The sequence below is a fragment of the Mandrillus leucophaeus genome, unplaced genomic scaffold (assembly GCF_000951045.1).
Source record: "Mandrillus leucophaeus isolate KB7577 unplaced genomic scaffold, Mleu.le_1.0 Scaffold221, whole genome shotgun sequence".
Taxonomy (NCBI): domain Eukaryota; kingdom Metazoa; phylum Chordata; class Mammalia; order Primates; family Cercopithecidae; genus Mandrillus; species Mandrillus leucophaeus.
The window spans coordinates 1,925,037-1,944,953 of record NW_012102266.1 but is presented as its reverse complement, the minus strand read 5'-3'; the positions used below and the strand labels follow the sequence as shown (position 1 = coordinate 1,944,953).

The following is a 19,917-nucleotide window of genomic DNA, read 5'->3' as shown; positions in this document are numbered from 1 at the left end:
ATTCATCCTCATGGCTCTAAGGGCCACCTGTGTGTTGTTGACTCCTAAATCTGTAACTCTACCCTGGACATTCCTCTTACCTTAGAGCTCTATAATTAAATACCCAAGACACCTAAAACTCAGCATGTCCAAGAAAGACTCAACAACTATTTTCTCCCAATCTGCACCTTCCTATACATGTTAACACCACCACTCTATGTCCAGTTTTGCTCAGCCAGAAACTTGTGTATCACTGTAGTTTTCTACTCTTTGACTTCCCACAACTAATCTGTCATCAGATTCCACTGATTAACCTCCCAAGCACTTGTTGAATCCTTTCTTCTATAGTCCTACATCATTATTGTCATAATTTCTTGCCTAGACTTATATAAAAATTTACCAGCTGGCGTTATTGTTCCCATTTTTTCATTCCACAATCTTTGCACTAAGAAAATAGGGGACACTTCTGTTCCCATCCAAGACAGATTTATTCTCCTTCCTCAAATACACAAACAAATGGACAAAGTATAAGAAATCATGATTTTCAAGAAACTTGACGTCAGGCAACAAAAAATATAGATTCCTAAGAGATGGAAAACAAACACAGTGAATATCATGACTATTTCAGCTTATGGCTTTTAGGAGGGTTTTCAGACCATGGTGCAGACAGGGGGAACCCCAGCAGGATGCAGCAAGCCCCTAAGTGGGTGAGTCAGAGCTGAGAGTCCAGAAACAGACCCAATATATAGGAGCAACTGATTTTCAACAACGTGCAAAGGCAATTCAATAGACAGAATACAGTCTTTTCAACAAAGGGTGACGGTTATTAATATACTACAAAAAATAAACTTCATACAATATTAAAAAACTAATTCAAAATGGGTCATAGGCCTAAAGCTAGATAACTTCTAGAAGCAAACACTGAAGAAAACCCTTGTGACCTTAGATTTGGCAAAGATTTCCTAGACACAACATCAAAAGCATGATCCATAAAACAACAAATTTAATAAATAAAGCTTTGTCAGAGTTACAAATTTCAGCACTTCAAAAGATATGTTACAAGAAGAAAAGGCAAGCCACAGGCTAGGAGAAAACATGTGTAAATCATATATTTGATGAGGACTTATATCCAGAATAAACAAAGAACCCTCCAAACTCAATAAGAAAATAATTTTCAAATGGACCAAGATTTGAACTGACCCTTTACCAAAAAAGTGTCAGATCAAATAAACACATGAAAAGATGGTCAACATTTTTTTATGTGAATCATTAGAGAATGTAAATTAAAACCACAGTGAGAAACCCCTGCATCCTATTACAATGGCTAAAATGGAAAAATCTGACTATACGAAGAGCTGGCTTGGTTATGGAGTAACTGATACTCTCATACACTGCTGCTAGAAAGGTAAAATAGTACATTTTGGCAGTTTTGTAAATAATTAAATATATTCCTCTCACATAATCCAGCCACTCCACGCCTAGATATACACCAAAACTAAAATGCTTATACAAACACTTGTACATGAATGTTCATAAGAGCTTTATCTGTAATAGCTAGAAACTGGAAACAAAGTAAGTGCCCAGCAACATGGGAATATATAAATAAACTGTGCTATGTCCATACAATATTATTCCACAAAAAAAGGAATAAATGACTTATTCCCATCATAACACAGATGAATCACAGAATAATTATGCTGAGTAAAAGAAATCAGACAAAAGGCATATATGTAACAGTATGATTTCATTTATATAAAATTCTACACAATGCAAACTAATGTACAGTGACTGATCAGAGATTGCCTGGGGACAGGATGGGGGCTGGGAATGGACGAGAGGAGGAGCAAGATGGAGAGATTATAATGGGCAAAAGTAAGCCTTATGAGGCTGATGGATATGTTCATTATCTGATCGTGGTCATGATTTTATTGGTATACACACATCAAAACTTATCAAGCTATATGCTTCAAATGTATACATATGGAGCATGTATTATTACATGGGTGATGAAATAATCTTTACATGAAAAATCTTTACATATGTATATATGTCAATTAAACCACAATAAAGCTAGTTTAAAAATCTGCACAACACATCCATCATGATTAACCAAGAAAAAGATATAGCCTTGTCTTCTTGGGCTTACAGACTTTTAGGAGTCACGAAAACCTACGATATAAGGTATTGTTTGAGGAACTCTGTGGCCGTTTTATAGCATATCTTTAAGAGCTTTATTGTCCTCCTTGTCTTTTAGAAATAAGTGCTTAGAATCCCTCTATTCTTCAACACAGGGTACATGGGCTGGAAAAACTTGAGAAAATATTCAAGTGGCACCTGGGGACCAAAAATCTACTTGGAAAAACCAAGGCTCTAGATGAAATTATAGTTGGATTTTTTGACATGGATCCAAAGTTGAGAGTATTAATCCCAGCTTTGACTAGCGTGTGCAAACATGGAGTACATCTTAGGATCAGGACCAACTTCTTTAAGACTTTGAACTAAGCAAGTCTAGCCAGTACACACAGCTTTAATTTTCAAAAATTTTAGAACTCCATATGAAATGGGTTCTTTAGCTATCCCTCAGTTGGCTCAGAACTCAGCCAGGGAGAAAGATATGTTTTATATTTTTTTTCTTTCCAACTTTTATTTTACATTCAGGGAGTACAAGTGCAGGTTTATTACATGGGAAAATTGCATGTCACACGGGTTTGTTGTAAAGATTATTTCATCACTCATGTAATAAGCCTAGTGCCTGATAAGTTTTTTGATCCTCACCCTCCTCCCACTTTCCACTCTCAAGTAGGCCCCAGTGTCTCTTGTTCCCTTGTGTTCACATGTACTGAAATGTTCAGCTCCCACTTACAAACGAGAACATACGGTATTTGGTTTTCTGTTTCTGTGTTAATTCATTTAGAACAATGGCCTCCAACTCCATCCATGTTGCTGCAAAGGACATGGTCTCATTCTTTTTTTTATGGCTACATAGTATTCCATGGTGTCTGTGTACCACATTTTCTTTATTCAGTCCACCATTGACGGGTATTTAGGCTGCTTCCATGTCTTTATATCGTGAATAGTGCTGTGATGAACGTATGTGTGCATGTGTCTTTATGGTAGAACATTTTATATTCCTTGGGTATATACCCAGTATTGCTGGGTCGAATGGTAGCTCTGTTTTAAATTCTTTGAGAAATCTCCAAACTGCTTTCCATAGTGGCTGAGCTAATTTACATTCCCACCAGCAGTAGATAAGCATTCCTTTCTTCACAACCTTACCAGCATCTACTTTTTGATAACAGCCATTTTGACTGGTATAATATGGTATCTCATTGTGGTTTTCATTTATATTTCTCTAATGAGAGGTGATGCTGAGCATTTCATATGCTTTTTGTCTGCACATATGTCTTCTTTTGACAAGTGTCTGCTCATGTCCTTCACCCATTATTTAATGAGGTTTTTTTTGCTTGTTAAGTTACTTATAGATTCTGGGTATTAGAACACTGTCAGAGGCGTAGTTTGCAAATATTTTCTCCTACTCTGTAGTTTGTTTACTCTGATAGTTTCTTTTGATGTGCAGAAGCTCTTTTCTTTAATTGGGTCTCATTTGTCAATTTTTGTTTTTGCTGCAATTGCTTTTGGAGTCATTGTCATAAAATCTTTGCCAGAGCCTATGTCCAAAATGGCATTTCCTAGGTTTTCATCTAGAATTTTTATAGTTTTAGGTTTTACATTTAAGTCTTTAATCGATCTTGAGTTAATTTTTGTATACAATGAAAAGAAGGGATTCAGTTTGAATCTTCTGCATATGCCTAGCCAGCTATTGCAGCACCATTTATTGAATACGGAGTCCTTTCTTGGTTGCTTGTTTTTGTTGACTTTGTCAAAGATCAAATGGTTGTAGGTATGTGGCTTTATTTCTAGGTTCTCTAACCTGTTCTATTGATCTATATGTCTGTTTTTGTACCAGTAGCATACTGTTTTGGTAGCTGTTGCCTTGTAGTATAGTTTAAAGTCAGGTAGTGTGATGCCTCTAGCTTTGTTCTTTTTGCATAGGATTGATTTGGCTATTCAGGCTGTTTTCTTTTTTTCTTTTTTTTTTTGGTTCCATATGAATTTTAAAATAGGTTTTTTCTAATTCTGTGAAAAATGTTGATAGTTTGATAGGAAGAGCTAGAATCTGTAAATTACTTTGAGCACTATGGTCATTTTAACAATATCGATTCTTCCTATCCATGAGCATGGAATGTTTTTCCATTTGTTTGTGTTGTCTCTGATTTCTTTGTCTCTGAAAGAAATCAGAGATAAAATCTCTAATAAGATACACTTACTGATTTGCATATGCTGAACTCACCTTGCATCCTAGGGATAAAGCTTACTTGATTGTGATGAATTAGTTTTTTGATGTGCTACTGGATTCTGTTTTCTAGCATTTTGTTGAGGACTTTTGCATCTATGTTCATCAAGGATATTGGCCTAAAGTTTTCTCCTTTTTTGTTGTATCTCTGCCAGGTTTTGGTATAAGAATAATTCAGCCTTCATAGAATGAGTTAGGAAAGAGTCCCTCCTCTTCAAGTTTTTGGAATAGTTTCAATAGGAATGATACCAGCTCTTCTTTATACATCTGGTGGAATTTGTCTGTGAATCCTTCTGGTCCCGTGCTTTTTCTGGTTGGTAGGCTTTTCATTACAGATTCAATTTCAAAACTCATTATTAGTCTGTTCAGGGATTCAATTTCTTCCTGGCTCAATCTTGGGAGATGTTATGCTTCCAGGAATTTATAATTTCCTCTAAGTTTTCTAGTTTGTGTGCACAAAGGTATTTTTAAGATTTTCTAGTTTGTGTGCATACAGGTGTCTCTGAGGATTTTGGTATTTCTTTGGGGTTGCTGGTAATGTCCCCTTTGTCATTTCAGATTGCGTTTATTTCCATCTTTTCTCTTTTATTCTTTATTAGTCTAGATAGCTATCAATCTTATTTATTCTCTCAAAGACCCAACTTTAGGTTTTATTGATGCTTTGAATGTTTTTTCACATCTCAACTTCATTTGGTTCAGCTCTGAATTTGTTTATTTCTTTTCTTTTGTTAGCTTTGGGGTTGGTTTACTCTAATTTTTCTAGTTCCTCCAGGTGTGAGGTTAAGTTGTGAATCTAAGATCTTTCTAACTTTTTGATGTGGGATTTTAGTGCTATAAACTTTACTCTTAACACCACTTTAGCTGTGTCCTAGAGAGTCTGTTATGTTGTATCTTTGCTTTTAATAGTTATTAAATATTTTATTATGCTGTGGTCTGAGAGTTTGGCTGGTATAATTTCACTTTTCTTTAATGTATTGAGAATTGTTTATGGCCAAGTGTGTGGTTAATCTAGAGTATGTGCTGTGTTACAGATGAGAAGAATGTATATTTTGTTGTTGTTGGGTGGACTATTCTGTAGATATCTGTTAAGTCCATTTGGCCAAGTGTTGAGTTTAAGTCTCGAATATCTTTGTTAGTTTCCTGCTTCAATGATCTAATACTGTCAGTGGGGTGTTAAAGCCTCCTGCTATTATTGTGTTGTTACCTACATCTCTTTGTAGGTCTCTAAAAACTTGTTTCATGAATCTGGATGCTCCAGTGTTGGCTGCATGTATGTTTAGGATAGGGGAATCTTTTGTTGCATTGAACCTTTATTATTATGTAATGGCCTTCTTTGTCATTTTTTTTATCATTGTTGGTTTAAAGTCTGTTTTGTCTTAAATCAGAATAGCAAAACTCCCACTGTTTTTGTTTTCCATTTGCTTGGTAGCTTTTTCTCCATCGATTTACTTTGAGTCTATGGATGTCACTGCATGTGAGATGGGTCTCTTGAAGACAGCATATAGTTGAATCTTGTTTCTTTATCTATCTTGCTGCTCTGTGCCTTTTCAGTGGGGCATTTAGCCTGCTCATTTTCAATGATAATATTGGTATATGCTGATTTGATCCTGCCATTGCATTTTGCAGGTTGTTATGCAGATTTGATTGTGTAGTTGCTTTACAGTGTCAATGGTCTATGTACTTAAGTCTGTTTTTGTGGTGGCTGATAACAGTCTTTCATTTCTATGTTTAACACTCCCTCAAGGACCTCTTGGTAAGGCAGGTCTGGTAGCAAATTCCTTCAGCATTTGCTTGTCTGAAAAATATTTTATTTTCCCTTCACGTATGAAACTTGTTTGGCTGAATATAAAATGCTTGGTTGGGATTTCTTTTCTTTAAGAATGCTGAATATAGGCACCAAACTCTTCTGGCTTGTAGGGTTCCTGCTGAAAGGTTCACTGTTATCCCAATGGGGTTCCCTTTGTAGGTGACCTGCTTCTTCTCTTTAGTTGCCTTTAAAAATTTTTTATTTCTTGTTGACCTTGGAGAATCTGATGATTGTATGTCTTGAAGTTTGTCATCTTGTATAGTATTTCACAGGAGTACTCCAGACTTCCTGAATTTGAATGTTGACTTCTCTAGCAAGGTTTGAGAGTTTTTCGTGGGCAGTATCTCCAAATATGTTTTCCAAGTTGCTTGCTCTTTCTCCTCTGTTTCAGGGATGCCAATGAGCTGTTAAGTTTGGTTTCTTTACATAATCTCATATTTCTCAGGGGTTTTGTTCAATCTTTCTAATTATTTTTTCCTTATTTTCATCTGACTGAGTTGATTAAAGAAGAGTCTTTGAGCTCTGAGATTTTTTCCTTAGCTTGGTCTATTTTGCAGTTAATATTTCTGATTGTATTATGAAATTCTTGTATCACTACAAGAAAAATCTTGTATCACTACAAGAATTTTTCAGCTCTATGAGATGAGTTTGCTTCTTTCTTAAGAACATGCCAGTGGTGATGGGGTGATGAGGACTATGTGCACGTGTGCCAGCAAAGCAATGGGGGAAGGCTGTGGGCAAGTGCATGCCAACAAAGTTGTGGGGAGAGGCTGCAGGTGCAAGAATGTTGGCAGAGGCCCATCTGCTGAAGTTCTCCAATGCTTAGGCAGGGTTTGCTGGCAAAGGAGCTATGGTGGTGACCCCTGGGAAGAGCCCCAGATGGGCATCTAAGGCTGTGCTCCAAGTAGACACAGCCATACAGGGACACTGGGAGAGACTGGCAGATGGCGGACACTCAGATCAGACTGGCCCTGTCCCATGGGCAAGACTGCTCTGCTCTGTCCAGGTCCAATAGCCAACCAAGGCCAAAGCCCCATAAAAGAGGATGGAAAGCCTTGGGGTATGGGCATCATAGCCACTCTGGTGCCAACCCTCTGGGCTCTGCATAGGATGGAATCCTGTCCCTGCCACCTATCCAAGCGGCTCTCCCTATCAGCTCAAATATCCATGGAGGTTGTGGGATCTCCTGCATGTAAAATTCCAGAGACCCCTGCTAAGAGTGGGCCACTCCTCACCTATTTAACTCACTCCTTCCCCAGGATCTGCTCGGGGTCAGGAAGATTCCTGGTGCTTGGCATCCCCATGAGGGCTTCCCAGCTTCCTCCTACTTCAGTCCCGGTCTGTGTACTCCTTCCATACACTCTTAATGCCTTCCTTCTGAAGATCCTCTCAGAGTGTGCCAGTCTTCTTAATGGTCTGGTCTGTCAGTAGGAAATGCTCTTCCTGGCTATGTCTACTCAGCCATCTTGGCCCTTCTCTATTGAGTTTTTTTTTTTTTTTTAACTCCATGGGAAAATTCCTTATCCTTCACAGACACTAACGTAATCCCTAACTACTGCAGATCCTGCTGCTAGATTGGATGATCCTGATGGTCTCTTCTTTCGCCACGTTGCTAGCATACAGATCATAGTTACTGAGCACAAATCAATTTAAATGGCATTTAAGGAATCAGAACTTCCAAGCCCACCATTACCAACTCTCTCACTGTTCAACTTTTTGTATATGACCTACAAGAAAGTTGGGGACTCTTTATAGCAGCTGTTCTCAAGGTGTGGCCTCTGGGAGGCCATTGAGATCCTTTCAGAGTGAGTTTCATTCAAAACTATTTTCACAATCATATTAAGATGCTATTTACTATTTTTTTAAAATCATGTTAACACTTGCTCCGATGGCACAAGAGTAATGATGGTTGCTTAGCGCAGATTAAGGCAATGGCACCAAACTGTCCTAGCAGTCAATGCCATGAACTCACAGGGTATTTGAAAAAGCCATTTTCACTGAAGAATATAATTGGTGAAGCCATAAAATTAATAATAATCTTGGCCCTTGAATATACATTTTAAAAATATTTCTGTGACAAAATGTGTATTATACATTGTTGCTGACTGAAGCACCATGAGCGCCTGTCTCAAGGAAAAGTTTCTGTGTAGTTGTGTGAGTTGTGTACTCCATTAGCAGCTTTTTCTGTAGAATACTATTTTTACTTGAAGAATGACTGACAAATTATAGCTATTCAGAGTTATTAATCTGGCAGACATTTTGTTGAAAATAATGCAGTGAGCCTGTCACTTTAAGGAAAGCCACAGACTGTATATTTGACGCTAATGTTAAAAATCCAAGCTTAAAAATAACATAATTCAGAAAGATTATTCAACACTGTATGCTTGATAGTTTCCCAGCAATTTGAAGGCATTTGTATGAGTCTGATGGTGATATTTTCAAATATGATTTTTTGATAATACATAGTAAAATATGTCAACTTTGGAAAGATGTGCATAATACGGTACATCAACATATTTCAAATGACTAATGCATGTTACAAAATCCATTCAAAGCTTTAGACAAACCAATGGACTTTATGTAACAGAGTACAAAAAGTGTACTAATATGGTTTCAGATTCTACATGGTTAACTAAACTTTAAGAATTACTCCTTATAAGTTTTAGTGCAATATCAAAGAATAATCACAATTATCTGAAAAGTCTATGTGATATTCCTCTTCTTTTCCATCTATGTATCTGTTTGAGGATAGATTTTCATTCCTCAACAAAACAAAACAAAACATCACCACAACTTAAATACAGAAGCAGCTATGAGAATCCAACTGGCTTCTATTAAGGCAGACATCAAAAAGGTTTGCAAAAATGTAAAACAACGACACTTGTTTCCGCACATTTTGTTTTCAAAACTGTAGTTTTTCACAAAAGTGTTACTTATATTAACATGCAATGGATTCATTGTTGTTATTTTTGAATAAGTCAATAAATGTCTTAATATTTTCATCTTTAATTTCTAATTAGGTTATTATCAAAGTAGAGATAATCAATGATTTTAAGAGTTTAAATGGGTCTGAGATCAACGTATTTGAAAACTACTGCCCTGACGTATCAGATTTTAGTCCATTGGTGTCTTGTCATCTTTTAAAAATGGATTCATGCTCGATGAATTGTTTTCAAAATATATTCATTGTTATATAGATTTCTTTTTATTTTTAGTTTATATTAAGAGTAAGCAATTCTAAAGCAGAAGGAAAGGGAGAGTCAGAGACAGAAATCACAATATTTAGGACTTAAAAGGGTAGGAAATTCTTGAACTGATCTAGCTCAGCATAGGTTAAGGGGGCACACTGAATAGCATACACACAGAAGAGACAGTTTGGAAATTAGCTTTATTTCAAGACACTTAAAAAAAATCACATTCACTCCAATTTGATCCTGTAATCTAATAGCTACTAAAAAAACTAAGAAGGATTATTAAAGAATCACAAACTTACCTATACAATCTCCATTTGCATCCTGCTTATAACCCATGTTGCATTCACATCGGTAGCTTGAGACAGTAGGTATACAGCGTCCATTTAAACAAAGGTTAGCATGATGCTTACAGATATCTATTGTCTGGTTCAGAATTGCTATGGAAAATTAAAGCACAATTATCTTTAATCATTACAACCTGCATTACTTTTCTGAATTGATTTTTAAAGGACATTTAATAGTAAATTAATTATGTGTATATCATAAGCTCATGTTATTTTATATTTTATTAAAACTTTAATGTGAAGAATCTAAAAAATATTACTGAGACACATGCTTGCAACTTGTATTTGTTAAGTGACAGATCTGAAAATACTGCCCATAAGGACGTCTTTTTAAAATTACAGGTATGTTCTACCATACACTTGAGGGCTTTCCATTTCTCCTTTGTAACTCTGCCGAATATTCAGACATAGCAAATTGGCAATATGCCAAAAAGAATAAACATAACACTGTAGGACATCCTTAAATATTATTAGCAAGAGAGTGCTTTTAAAAAGAATGAAGTTAAATGTCAAGTACACAAATGCCAACTCTGGTCTGAAGCCCACGGTTTTCAATTTCTTAAGCAATTTCACAAAAAAGGGTGAGGAAAGGAAAGATATGTACATTACAATATTTGGATCGGCACAGAGCAAGACATTCAGTTTATCTCAGTTGAGAAATGGTTCTGGAAAATAAGTCAAGGAGTGCACGAACAGGGCAGCTTTAAATAGCCAAATGAAATTCACTGGAACCAAAAACATGCTTTTTGGTGGTGTCAACTGGACTGGAGTATTACTGGGCTCTCATATGTATTTTCAAAGACCTGGGTCACACATTCTTTTCTCTAATTTAACAGAAAGTTTACAGAACAGAAAAGTAATATTTTCCTATTACATTTTCCCAAATTTAGTATTACTACGTATCAGACCCTGAAATAGGTTTCCCTCTGTCTCTCTCTCTCACACACACAAACACATACACACACGTGCAAGTATGTCCACACAACCCTTCTGAAAGATTAAAATTATGTTAGATATTATAATATCACTTGAGGCAGCAAACTAAAGAGTCCACAGGAAAACTGACCACTTACTTAGTCCAGTGATGATAGGTCCCTGTCCCCCAGCCCCCACGCCGGCTCCCCCAACGCCAGGAGAAAAGCCATTGCCTCCAGGGATGGGGATGAAGCCTGTCCCTCCTGGGCCATAGCCATTGCCATTGCCACTTGGGGCAAAGCCATTTCCCCCAGTGCCTCCAGGTCTGGAACCAGCACTCCCTGGAATCCCTCCCATTGGAAGGCCATCCATGCAAAGTCTGCGATATTCCTCTAGAAGAAAAGAAACTTGACATTAAGCACAGGTGAATGTCTTTCTGCATAACAAAAGCAAAGATATTTGAGCTCTGGATGAAAGATCAGGAGGTTTAAAAACTGAATTGAAATACTAACATTCAAAATAATTTAAAAAACAACACTTGGACAAAAATAAGTCAAACAGCTTCCAGGTATTTGTCTGATGTTACTACATTAGGTATTATCAAAACTGATCCTAAATAACAATGCTATCTCATTCCCCACAAAAACACTCAAGTCATTGAAAACACACAAAGGAAGACAAATATGACTTGACTTCAAGGAAAAGAGCAAAATATATACATATATATTTTTGAGACAGGGTCTCACTCTGTCACATAGGCTGGAGTGCAGTGACATGACCATGGATGGCTGTAGCCTCAACTGCCCAAGCTCATGTGATTCTCCCACCTCAGCCCTGCAAGTATCTGGGATTACAGGCATGCACCACCATGCCCGGGTAATTTTTGTATGTTTTGTAGAGATGGGATTTTGCCATGTTGCCCAGGCTGGTCTTGAACTTCTGGACTCAAGCGATCCACCTGCCTTGGCCTCCCACAGCGCAAAATACATTACTGTTACTAATTTTCCTAACAGTGTCTGTGCCGAGGAGACTGACACCAGCCACATACCAGAACCTCTGACAGGACAGGCTTCAGGAATGGTTCCAATGCCCCAGCAGCGGCCAGGCTCACAGCAGCACTGCATTTTCGTCATTCTCCCTGGGAGCTCTTGTGCACAGCGACCATTCACCAGGCCCGAGAAACACATGCCTGTTCTCTGATCTGTGCATGTAAAAATAAAACAGAAGATATGGCAGAATTACCTCAGGTTCTTACAACAATCACTGCACATGAGATGAATGTAGGTGAAGTGACTCATACTACTTAATCTCTATTATCTATTCCTTTCTTCACTCTCTTAATTTCTGTCCATTTACTCCTTCCTTTGCTCATTTGGCCAGCAAACACTGATTGAGCCAGGGACAGAACAATGAAAGAGGTAGAGCAGATGGGAGGACAGACCACAGTAAGAGCTAAAGTCGGGCAATTCTGAATCTTGAAGGAAAGCAACCACCCAGTCCCAATCCTCAGCCTGGAGATGCGCACTGTCTTATGTCACTGTGATTTTGTGGTTGTCTGTAATGCAGCAATATCTGACTGATGATTTTATACAAGTTGATCAGAAGCAACATGAAACAGTGACATTTGAGAAGGCAGCTGACTAAAATGAGGGCATGAGCCATAGAAGTATCTGAGGAAAGAGCAGCTTCTGAGGAAGAAGGGAATGTGCTTCATGTGTGTGAAGAACGATGGGCCACTAAGACTAGGGAACAGCATGCGGAAAGGAAAGTGCAAGAGCATGAGCTCAGAGAGACAGCAGAGGCTAGCACGGATGGTCCTATAGGCCATTAGGAAAGGACCTTGGGATTTCATTTGGATTTTGAGTGGAGGGTTTGGAGATTTCCTGGATGGTTACAATGAGAGAAGACAATGGTTTACATTTTCAAGAAGATCTCTTTGGCTGCTATGAGAACTGACTGTAGTGAGAGCACAGAGAACAGTAAGGAGGACACTAAAGACATTCAGGTGAGAGACGATGGTGGCTTTGATGAGGGTGGCAGCAGTGGAGATGATGAGGCTGAGCAGAGGGCAGACATGTTTTGAAGGTACAGCCAATAGGAACTTGCTTGGGTGTGGGGTACGGAAGAAAGAGAGTCTTAGTCATTTCCTAAGTTTTTGACTTACACAGCTGAAATGGGGATGGCGAGGGAAGAAACAGGATTAGAGAACACAAGACAAGGCTCCTCTTTAAAACATGTTACATTTGGAATGTTAAATAAATGAGCCTGGAATGAAGAAGCATAGTCACGCTGAACATACATATCTGTGAATTGTCAGTGATATATGTCATTCTAAGCCAGAGCTGGATGAGACAGTTTCAAGAACTAGGGAAAACTGATTGTGCCAAACTAGGTATTGAGAGGCAAAATAAGGCGACCATTCAGAGGTACGCACAGTTTGGCAGGGCTACTATGGTAAAGAGTCTGTGCATTATCCAGTAGGATTTGATGTAAGGAAGTGACATGATCAAATACGACTATAATAATGTCACTCTGACAGCAGGATACACAACGGATCAAAATGATCAGATAAAGCCTAGAAGACAGGTTTGATGATTGCAAAAGACTGCATAAAATGCAAAGTTGCATAGGGATAAATTATCAATATCATCTGTAAACTCTACAGGTTTTAACTGAAACTGCCTTTATAGTAACCAATGGAAAAACATGTGAGCTTAATTAACAACATATTATTCAACCCTATCAAGATGCTTTCAAAGTTGTTTTGTCTATGGTCACAAGAAGAAAGATGTACCACAGCAATCAGGATCTGCATATCAATAACGAAGATGAAACTGTTAATTGCTTATAATTCCATTAACAGGTAAAGTTAAAATTTTTAGCACTGGATACAGAGTTTAAAGTAAGCACATTATGTCCTCTAATGGCCCATATATAGCATGCCTCAGGTCGCTTTTAAACTATCATAAAATAATTGAATTACCTTTAATATACTCTGTATAAGAATGGAACAGTTCCTTCTATTTCTCCCCCAAAGTCCCAGTATGACCCAAAACCGAGCACTAAATGTGATGTATGCACACATACTTAAAGGCACTGCAGAAATTTCAAAAACTTGACTTGGATTTGGACAAGCTGTCATTAGGAATAATTTCACAGCTAAGTTTCTATTCCTAAGAATAATCAAAGGAAACAGTTTTTGGAATATTCATTTTATGAACCCAAAGTATCATACACTACCCCCTCAAGACCAGGATGTAAATTAAGATAAGAAAGTTCCAAACTCTTAACAACAACCACTAACATTATAAAACACAATCAGTCCTACAAGTTAAGATGAATATATTTATCTCTTCAAGGCGTCTACAAGAAGGAGGTTGTAATATAGAATTTGAAAACAAAACAAAACAAAACCCTAGCCTTGAGTCAAGAGTCTTAGTTTTACATTCAAATATTATTAATTGTTTGATTTTCAACCATATTTAACTCTTCTTCTGTACAGAACATGGTTGGTGGGAGAACGAAATAAAACAACACATGCTCTGTTTCTTGCGGCTTTCATGGTGAATTAGCTACTCTGAATGTTCCTCTCAATTAAAATATCCTGGATAAAATGTGAAAAAATATTGAAAAATACATCATCCAGCTTGCATGGAATGAAGGATAAAACAGAGTCCCCAAATGAGGTGAAATGAGAATCTTAGGAGGTATCTGAACAACTAATTGCACCTTTAGGCTACTTTTAAACTCTGGAGACGGTGAATTTCAACTCTGATAGTTTCACAGGGCCCAGGGCATAAGATATAAAAAGCCCAGATTCCACTCTCCCCAATACATAACAGAAAACTCCCTCGTAAGGTAGGGTTCCAAAGAGCCATATCCTTAGTTTATGGATATAGTATATGGATAAGGTAATGGAGGCAACTAAGAAACTTGCTTGTCTCTACTTTGATGCTGTGTGGAGGAAAAAGAAAGATCTCTCCTAAGAATCAGTAACCACAAGGTCTTCCTCACATCAATAGCTTTGATGGCTCAATTCATAGTAGGTTTTTTGGTCTAAAGAACTTCAAAGGAAGAATATAACGTAAAGAGGTTCTCAAGTAGAGATACTCCAAGCAACTCACAAAAGCCAACACAATTAGAGGACTTAATATTAATGAAAAGTCTCAAAAAATTCTCATAAAGTTCCAAGAAAAAAAGAGCTGCTAACAGGAAAATACACTATAACACACTAAGAAACAAAAACTAGTTAAGTAACCAGCATATTTTTGATATTGAAATGGTCAGACCAATTCTGACAATTATTATTTTAAATTATTAATAATTAAATATTAATTAATAACAATTATATTTAATAGGTTTAAAGCAATTCAAGTCCAAAGATATGAACAAGAGGAAAAGGTCCATAAACAATAAACAGGAACAGACTTAGAAGAGCTCAAACTTCTATAAATGAAATGAAATGAAGTATCTGATGAATATATTACGCAAGTGTATTGCACATGGATAAAGAGAGAATTACTAAGTTGGCAGATACAAATGAATATATTATTTTCAATTAGCACATAGAGACAAAGAATTTGAAATATTAAAAAGAGGTCAAGAAATATGAAGGTGAGAATGAAAAGCTAATTAGATGTACACCTGTGTACATCTGATATGCTTTGTCTGTATCCCCACCCAAATCTCATCTTGAATTCCCACATGTTGTGAAAGGGACCCGGTGGGAGGTAATTGAATGATGGGGGCAGGTCTTTCCTGTGCTGTTCTTGTGACACTGAATAAGTCTCAAGAGATCCGATGGTTTTAAAAACGGGAGTTTCCCTGCACAAGCTCTTCTCTTGTCTGCCACCATGTGAGTCATGCCTTCACCCTGCACCATGATTGTGAGGCCTTCCCAGCCAAGTGGGACTGTAAGTCCAATAAACCTCTTTCTTCCGTAAATTGCCCAGTCTCAGGTATGTCTTTACCAGCAGCATGAAAACAGACTAATACAACATCTAATAAGAGTACTAGGAAGAGTAATAAGCAGAATGGGAAAGAAGCAGTATTTAATGGATACTTAGAACTTTCTAGCAATGTTGTAAAACCTCAGATTTAAGAAGTCCAATACATTCAAAGTAGGATAAATAAAGAGAGATCCACAATTAGACATACCACTGTGAAACTGCAGAACTAAAAAAGTAAAGATCTTAAAAACAGGTGGAAAAACAAGACAGATCACCTGGTAAGAAACGGTATTTTAAAAAAATCAATGGCTGACTTCTTAACAGCACCAATGGATGCCAGAACACAATGAAATAATATCTTAGTATACTCTGATAAAATAACTGTCAACTTAAAATTCTGTACTGTGATAAATCATGTTTTCAGGTGGCAAATTACGGTCATTTTCAAGAAAACAAAACCAGAGTTTTCTACCAAGGGTTTTTTGATAAAGAAAATGTTGTAAGAGGTACTTCAGGCAAAAGAAAAAAGATCCCAATGGAAGGTTTGAGATATAGGAAGAAATGATGAGCAAAAAAATTAAAATTTTTAATATTTTTTATGGGTAAATATAAGTAAGTACTAACATATCAAACAATAATGATTAAGTTGTCACATGTAGGGAATGGCAATATACTAGATTTTTAAAAGTTGTGAGGGGAAGATCAAAGTTTAATCACTTAAATATTCTTTTCTTGTTTATATATAGGTAAACATATAGGTTAATTTTAGACTTTAAATATGCATCTTAAAACAGCTAGGATAGCCACTGAAGCCACAGAAATAAAGTATATAACTTCTTAACAAATAGGAGAAAGAGAATCAAGTTCACGGCAGCAGGTCGGGGGATCCTGAATAAATCTAAAAGAAACCAAGAAAGGAGAAAATATACAAAAAAAGCAAGATAAATAGGAAGCACAAGGACTATGGTAAAAATAAAAACAAATATATCAGTACTATAATAAATACACATGGATTTAAATCTCAGTTGAAAAGACAAAGATTTACAGACTGTAAAAATAAAACAAAAAATAGATACAGACTGTTTAAAAGAAATGCATTTAAAACATAAGGAAGAGGAAAAATTGAGAGGAAAAATACATAGTAGGTATATACTTACCGCTTCTGATACCACTCACAAAATGTGATACAAAATAAACCCAAAGAAAATAGTTAGAAATAGACCAAGAATAAAGAAAAAATTAGAGTCAATACATAATTTTAAAATGGTTCAATTCACCAGGAAAATATGACAGATACTTTTAAACATTTATCACCTATAGCATAGCATCAAGCTATGTAAAATAAAAATTTACAAGACTACATGGAGAAACTGAGAAATCTACCTCCATAGTGGAAAATTTACATGACTTTTTCGGTAATAGATACAGTAGACAAAATTCTGTAGGTACAAAGAAAAATTGAATAGTACAATTAAGTTTGATCTAATGGATATATCTACAATCTAGCATCCATCAGTTGGAGAATACCCATCTTTTTCAAGTCCATAGGGAAGATTTATAAAAATAAATCACTTGGTAAACCATGAAGCAAATACTGTACCAGAATATTTCCAAGAATTGGTATCAACTGATAATATTCTTGGACCACAATGTATGAAATGAAGTTGGAAATCAATAACAAAATAAACAAGAAAACATCCTATAGTTCTAAACAACTCATGGACCAAATACAGTATCACATTGAAAATAAGGTAATATGTATAAAAATGCTGATACAGTTTGGTTGTGTCCCCACCCAAATCTCAACTTGAATTGTATCTCCCAGAATTCCCATATGTTGTGGGAGGGACCCAGAGGGAGGTAACTGAATAATGGGGGCTGGTCTTTCTCATGCTATTCTCATGATAGTGACTAAGTCTCACAAGATCTGGTGGGTTTATCAGGGGTTTCTGCTTTTGCTTCTTCCTCATTTTCTCTTGCCGCTGCCATGTAAGAAGTGCCTTGTGCCTCCTGCCCTGATTCTGAGGCCTTCCCAGCCATGTGGAACTGTAAGTCCAATTAAACCTCTTTTTCTTCCCAGTCTCTGGTATGGCTTTCTCAGCAGCAAGATAACAGACTAATACAAATGTCAAGCACAATGTTGCAAGTACTTATCAGGAATCCATTCTATACCAGTACCGAGACTTTGTGAGTATGCAATGATCTTGAGAGGGGTTCACAAATGCATATTTACATTGAACATTGCAACGTGAGTAATACTTTGCAGTTTATTGGCACTACCATGATTCACATTTACGAATATGCCACTGTAGCAAATAAAATCCAAATTCATTTACAATTATTACTAAATACTCAAGAACATTTTCATTATGTATGCTCTCACAAATATTAAATTATCATAATGTGGGGATCTGAAGTACATTTTTTATGTTAAAGAGAGGTCTTTAAATCAAAAAAAATCATAACTGGCTGGGCACAGTGGCTCACACCTGTAATCCCAGCACTTTGGGAGACCGAGGTGGGCGGATCATGAGGTCAGGAGATAGAGACCATCCTGGCCAACATGGTGAAACTCTGTCACTATTGAAATACAAAAAATCAGCCCACCGTGGTGGCACGTTGCTGTAGTCCCAGCTACATGGGAGGCTGAGGCAGGGTAATCACTTGAACCCAGGAGGTGGAGGTTGCAGTGAGCTGAGATCACGCCACTGCACTCCAGCCTGGCGACAGAGCAAGTATCCATCTCAAATAATAATAATAATAATAACCATTGTTCTACACAGTTTGGAAACCTCTGGTCAGTCCTATAATATATGTACTGAAGGAAACTAAGCCATAGGTGAGAGGATGGAGAGGCAGCAACAGAGGATTACAAAGTAAATTGTAACTTTTTTCCATAAATTCCACAATTAGCCTTTTCTAGCAATAACAAGGAGGCAAGCAACCTACTTCTCATTCCTTCAGCCAAAACCTACCAGGATGAGACACACACTGGTGTAGCGTCTCATAGTTAAGGTCTCCAAAAAGGCGTATTACAAAGCAAATCAGAGCCTAGGAATTACCCCTATTTCCTTTGTATGAGATTTCATGGCCCTTAGAAAGCACTGTATTAAAAACTGTATCATGTGGAAGAATATTAGAAATAAAAAAGTCACCTGACAGAAATAAGAGTTGTCCAGGCACACTATCCCTTGAAACAGGGAATCATTAGGGGCAAAGGCAGATGAAAAGCTGTAAAAACAAAATTCTTCTAATGCTTGCTATATGTTTAACTTGCTATATGTTTAACATCTAATGCTTGCTATATGTTTAACTGTAGAACTGATGTGTCCTAAGTAATGAAAACAAGTCTATTCCTCTAATCATTTTCTATCGTCCTTACTACATTTCCTGAACAAGGCTTATAAGGAGTCATATTTACAGTCACACTGAGAAAAAGGAAGTAATTCATCACCTCTGATTAAAATATAAATCTATCTTGAAATGTAATAAAGGTACACTTATCAGAGTTTGTTTCATGGCTTGACATTTAGTGTAAACTTGATTTAAGAGAACTAATGGTTAATTATACAATGTGATGAAAACTTGGCAAAAATTGGGGATTGTACCTTGAAATAAATGTCTCCTGTGGAATGAGGTTTGCTCATTAAAAAATGAAGGGTTCAGCCAGAAAACACCAACGAGGTAAGCCCAGGTCAGAAAAATAGTGATAGACAGTAGGTGTTCGGTAAATAGCAGCCACTGTCTCATGCTTTGTCTCCTGAGACTGGATGCCTGCACTCAGCCCTTTGATGGTCTGGTTCCAGCCTGGGTTCCCTTTGACTGATTCTGTGGATTCTTACTATTCCGAAAATACTTTCATGTTTACATTGTTCAAGAGTAACTACAGAACTCGGAGCAATGAAAAGGAACCACTGTGTATCCCAGGTTTATTTCTTCCTTTAAAATAGTGAATGACATGCTTCTTCCTAACTGTAAGGAAAACTTCTCCTTCTAAGACACTTACTCCTTTCTTAATTAAAACTAATATCCTCGTTCCCACCAATAGCTTTTATATAATTCTGAAGCTAAAACTAAAGCACTATTTAGTATACTCTTTCATTTCTGGTTCCCCCCTTTAGTTAAATAATTTTAGGAATTTTGGGTTCTCCAGGTGTTTTGTTTCAAATGCACACATGCATGTGGAATCAACACCCAGCATTACATAAAGTGCTGTGTAACATAAATAATTATGTACCTTGCTCTTTTCTTGAAAAATGAAAACAAAACAAAACAAAACAAAACATACACTGGTCATCACTTCTGCCTCAAACTTCCTCTTATATTAGTATTATATTTTTTCACATTATGTTTTCAGGTTTTTTTTTTTTTTTTT

At 36.8% G+C, this 19,917-nt stretch overlaps 1 protein-coding gene across 1 annotated transcript in view; it reads right to left on the bottom strand.

The window, feature by feature from the left end:
• Nucleotides 1-19,917, bottom strand: part of FBN2 (fibrillin 2) — a 285,975-nt gene that overhangs the window by 123,327 nt on the left and 142,731 nt on the right. Inside the window, exons 9-11 of the mRNA XM_011981192.1 lie at nucleotides 11,642-11,794; nucleotides 10,752-10,985; nucleotides 9,634-9,771 (exon numbers count right to left, since the gene is read on the bottom strand). Coding sequence (XP_011836582.1) covers nucleotides 9,634-9,771; nucleotides 10,752-10,985; nucleotides 11,642-11,794 — 525 coding nt within the window. The remainder of the gene's footprint in view (nucleotides 1-9,633; nucleotides 9,772-10,751; nucleotides 10,986-11,641; nucleotides 11,795-19,917) is intronic.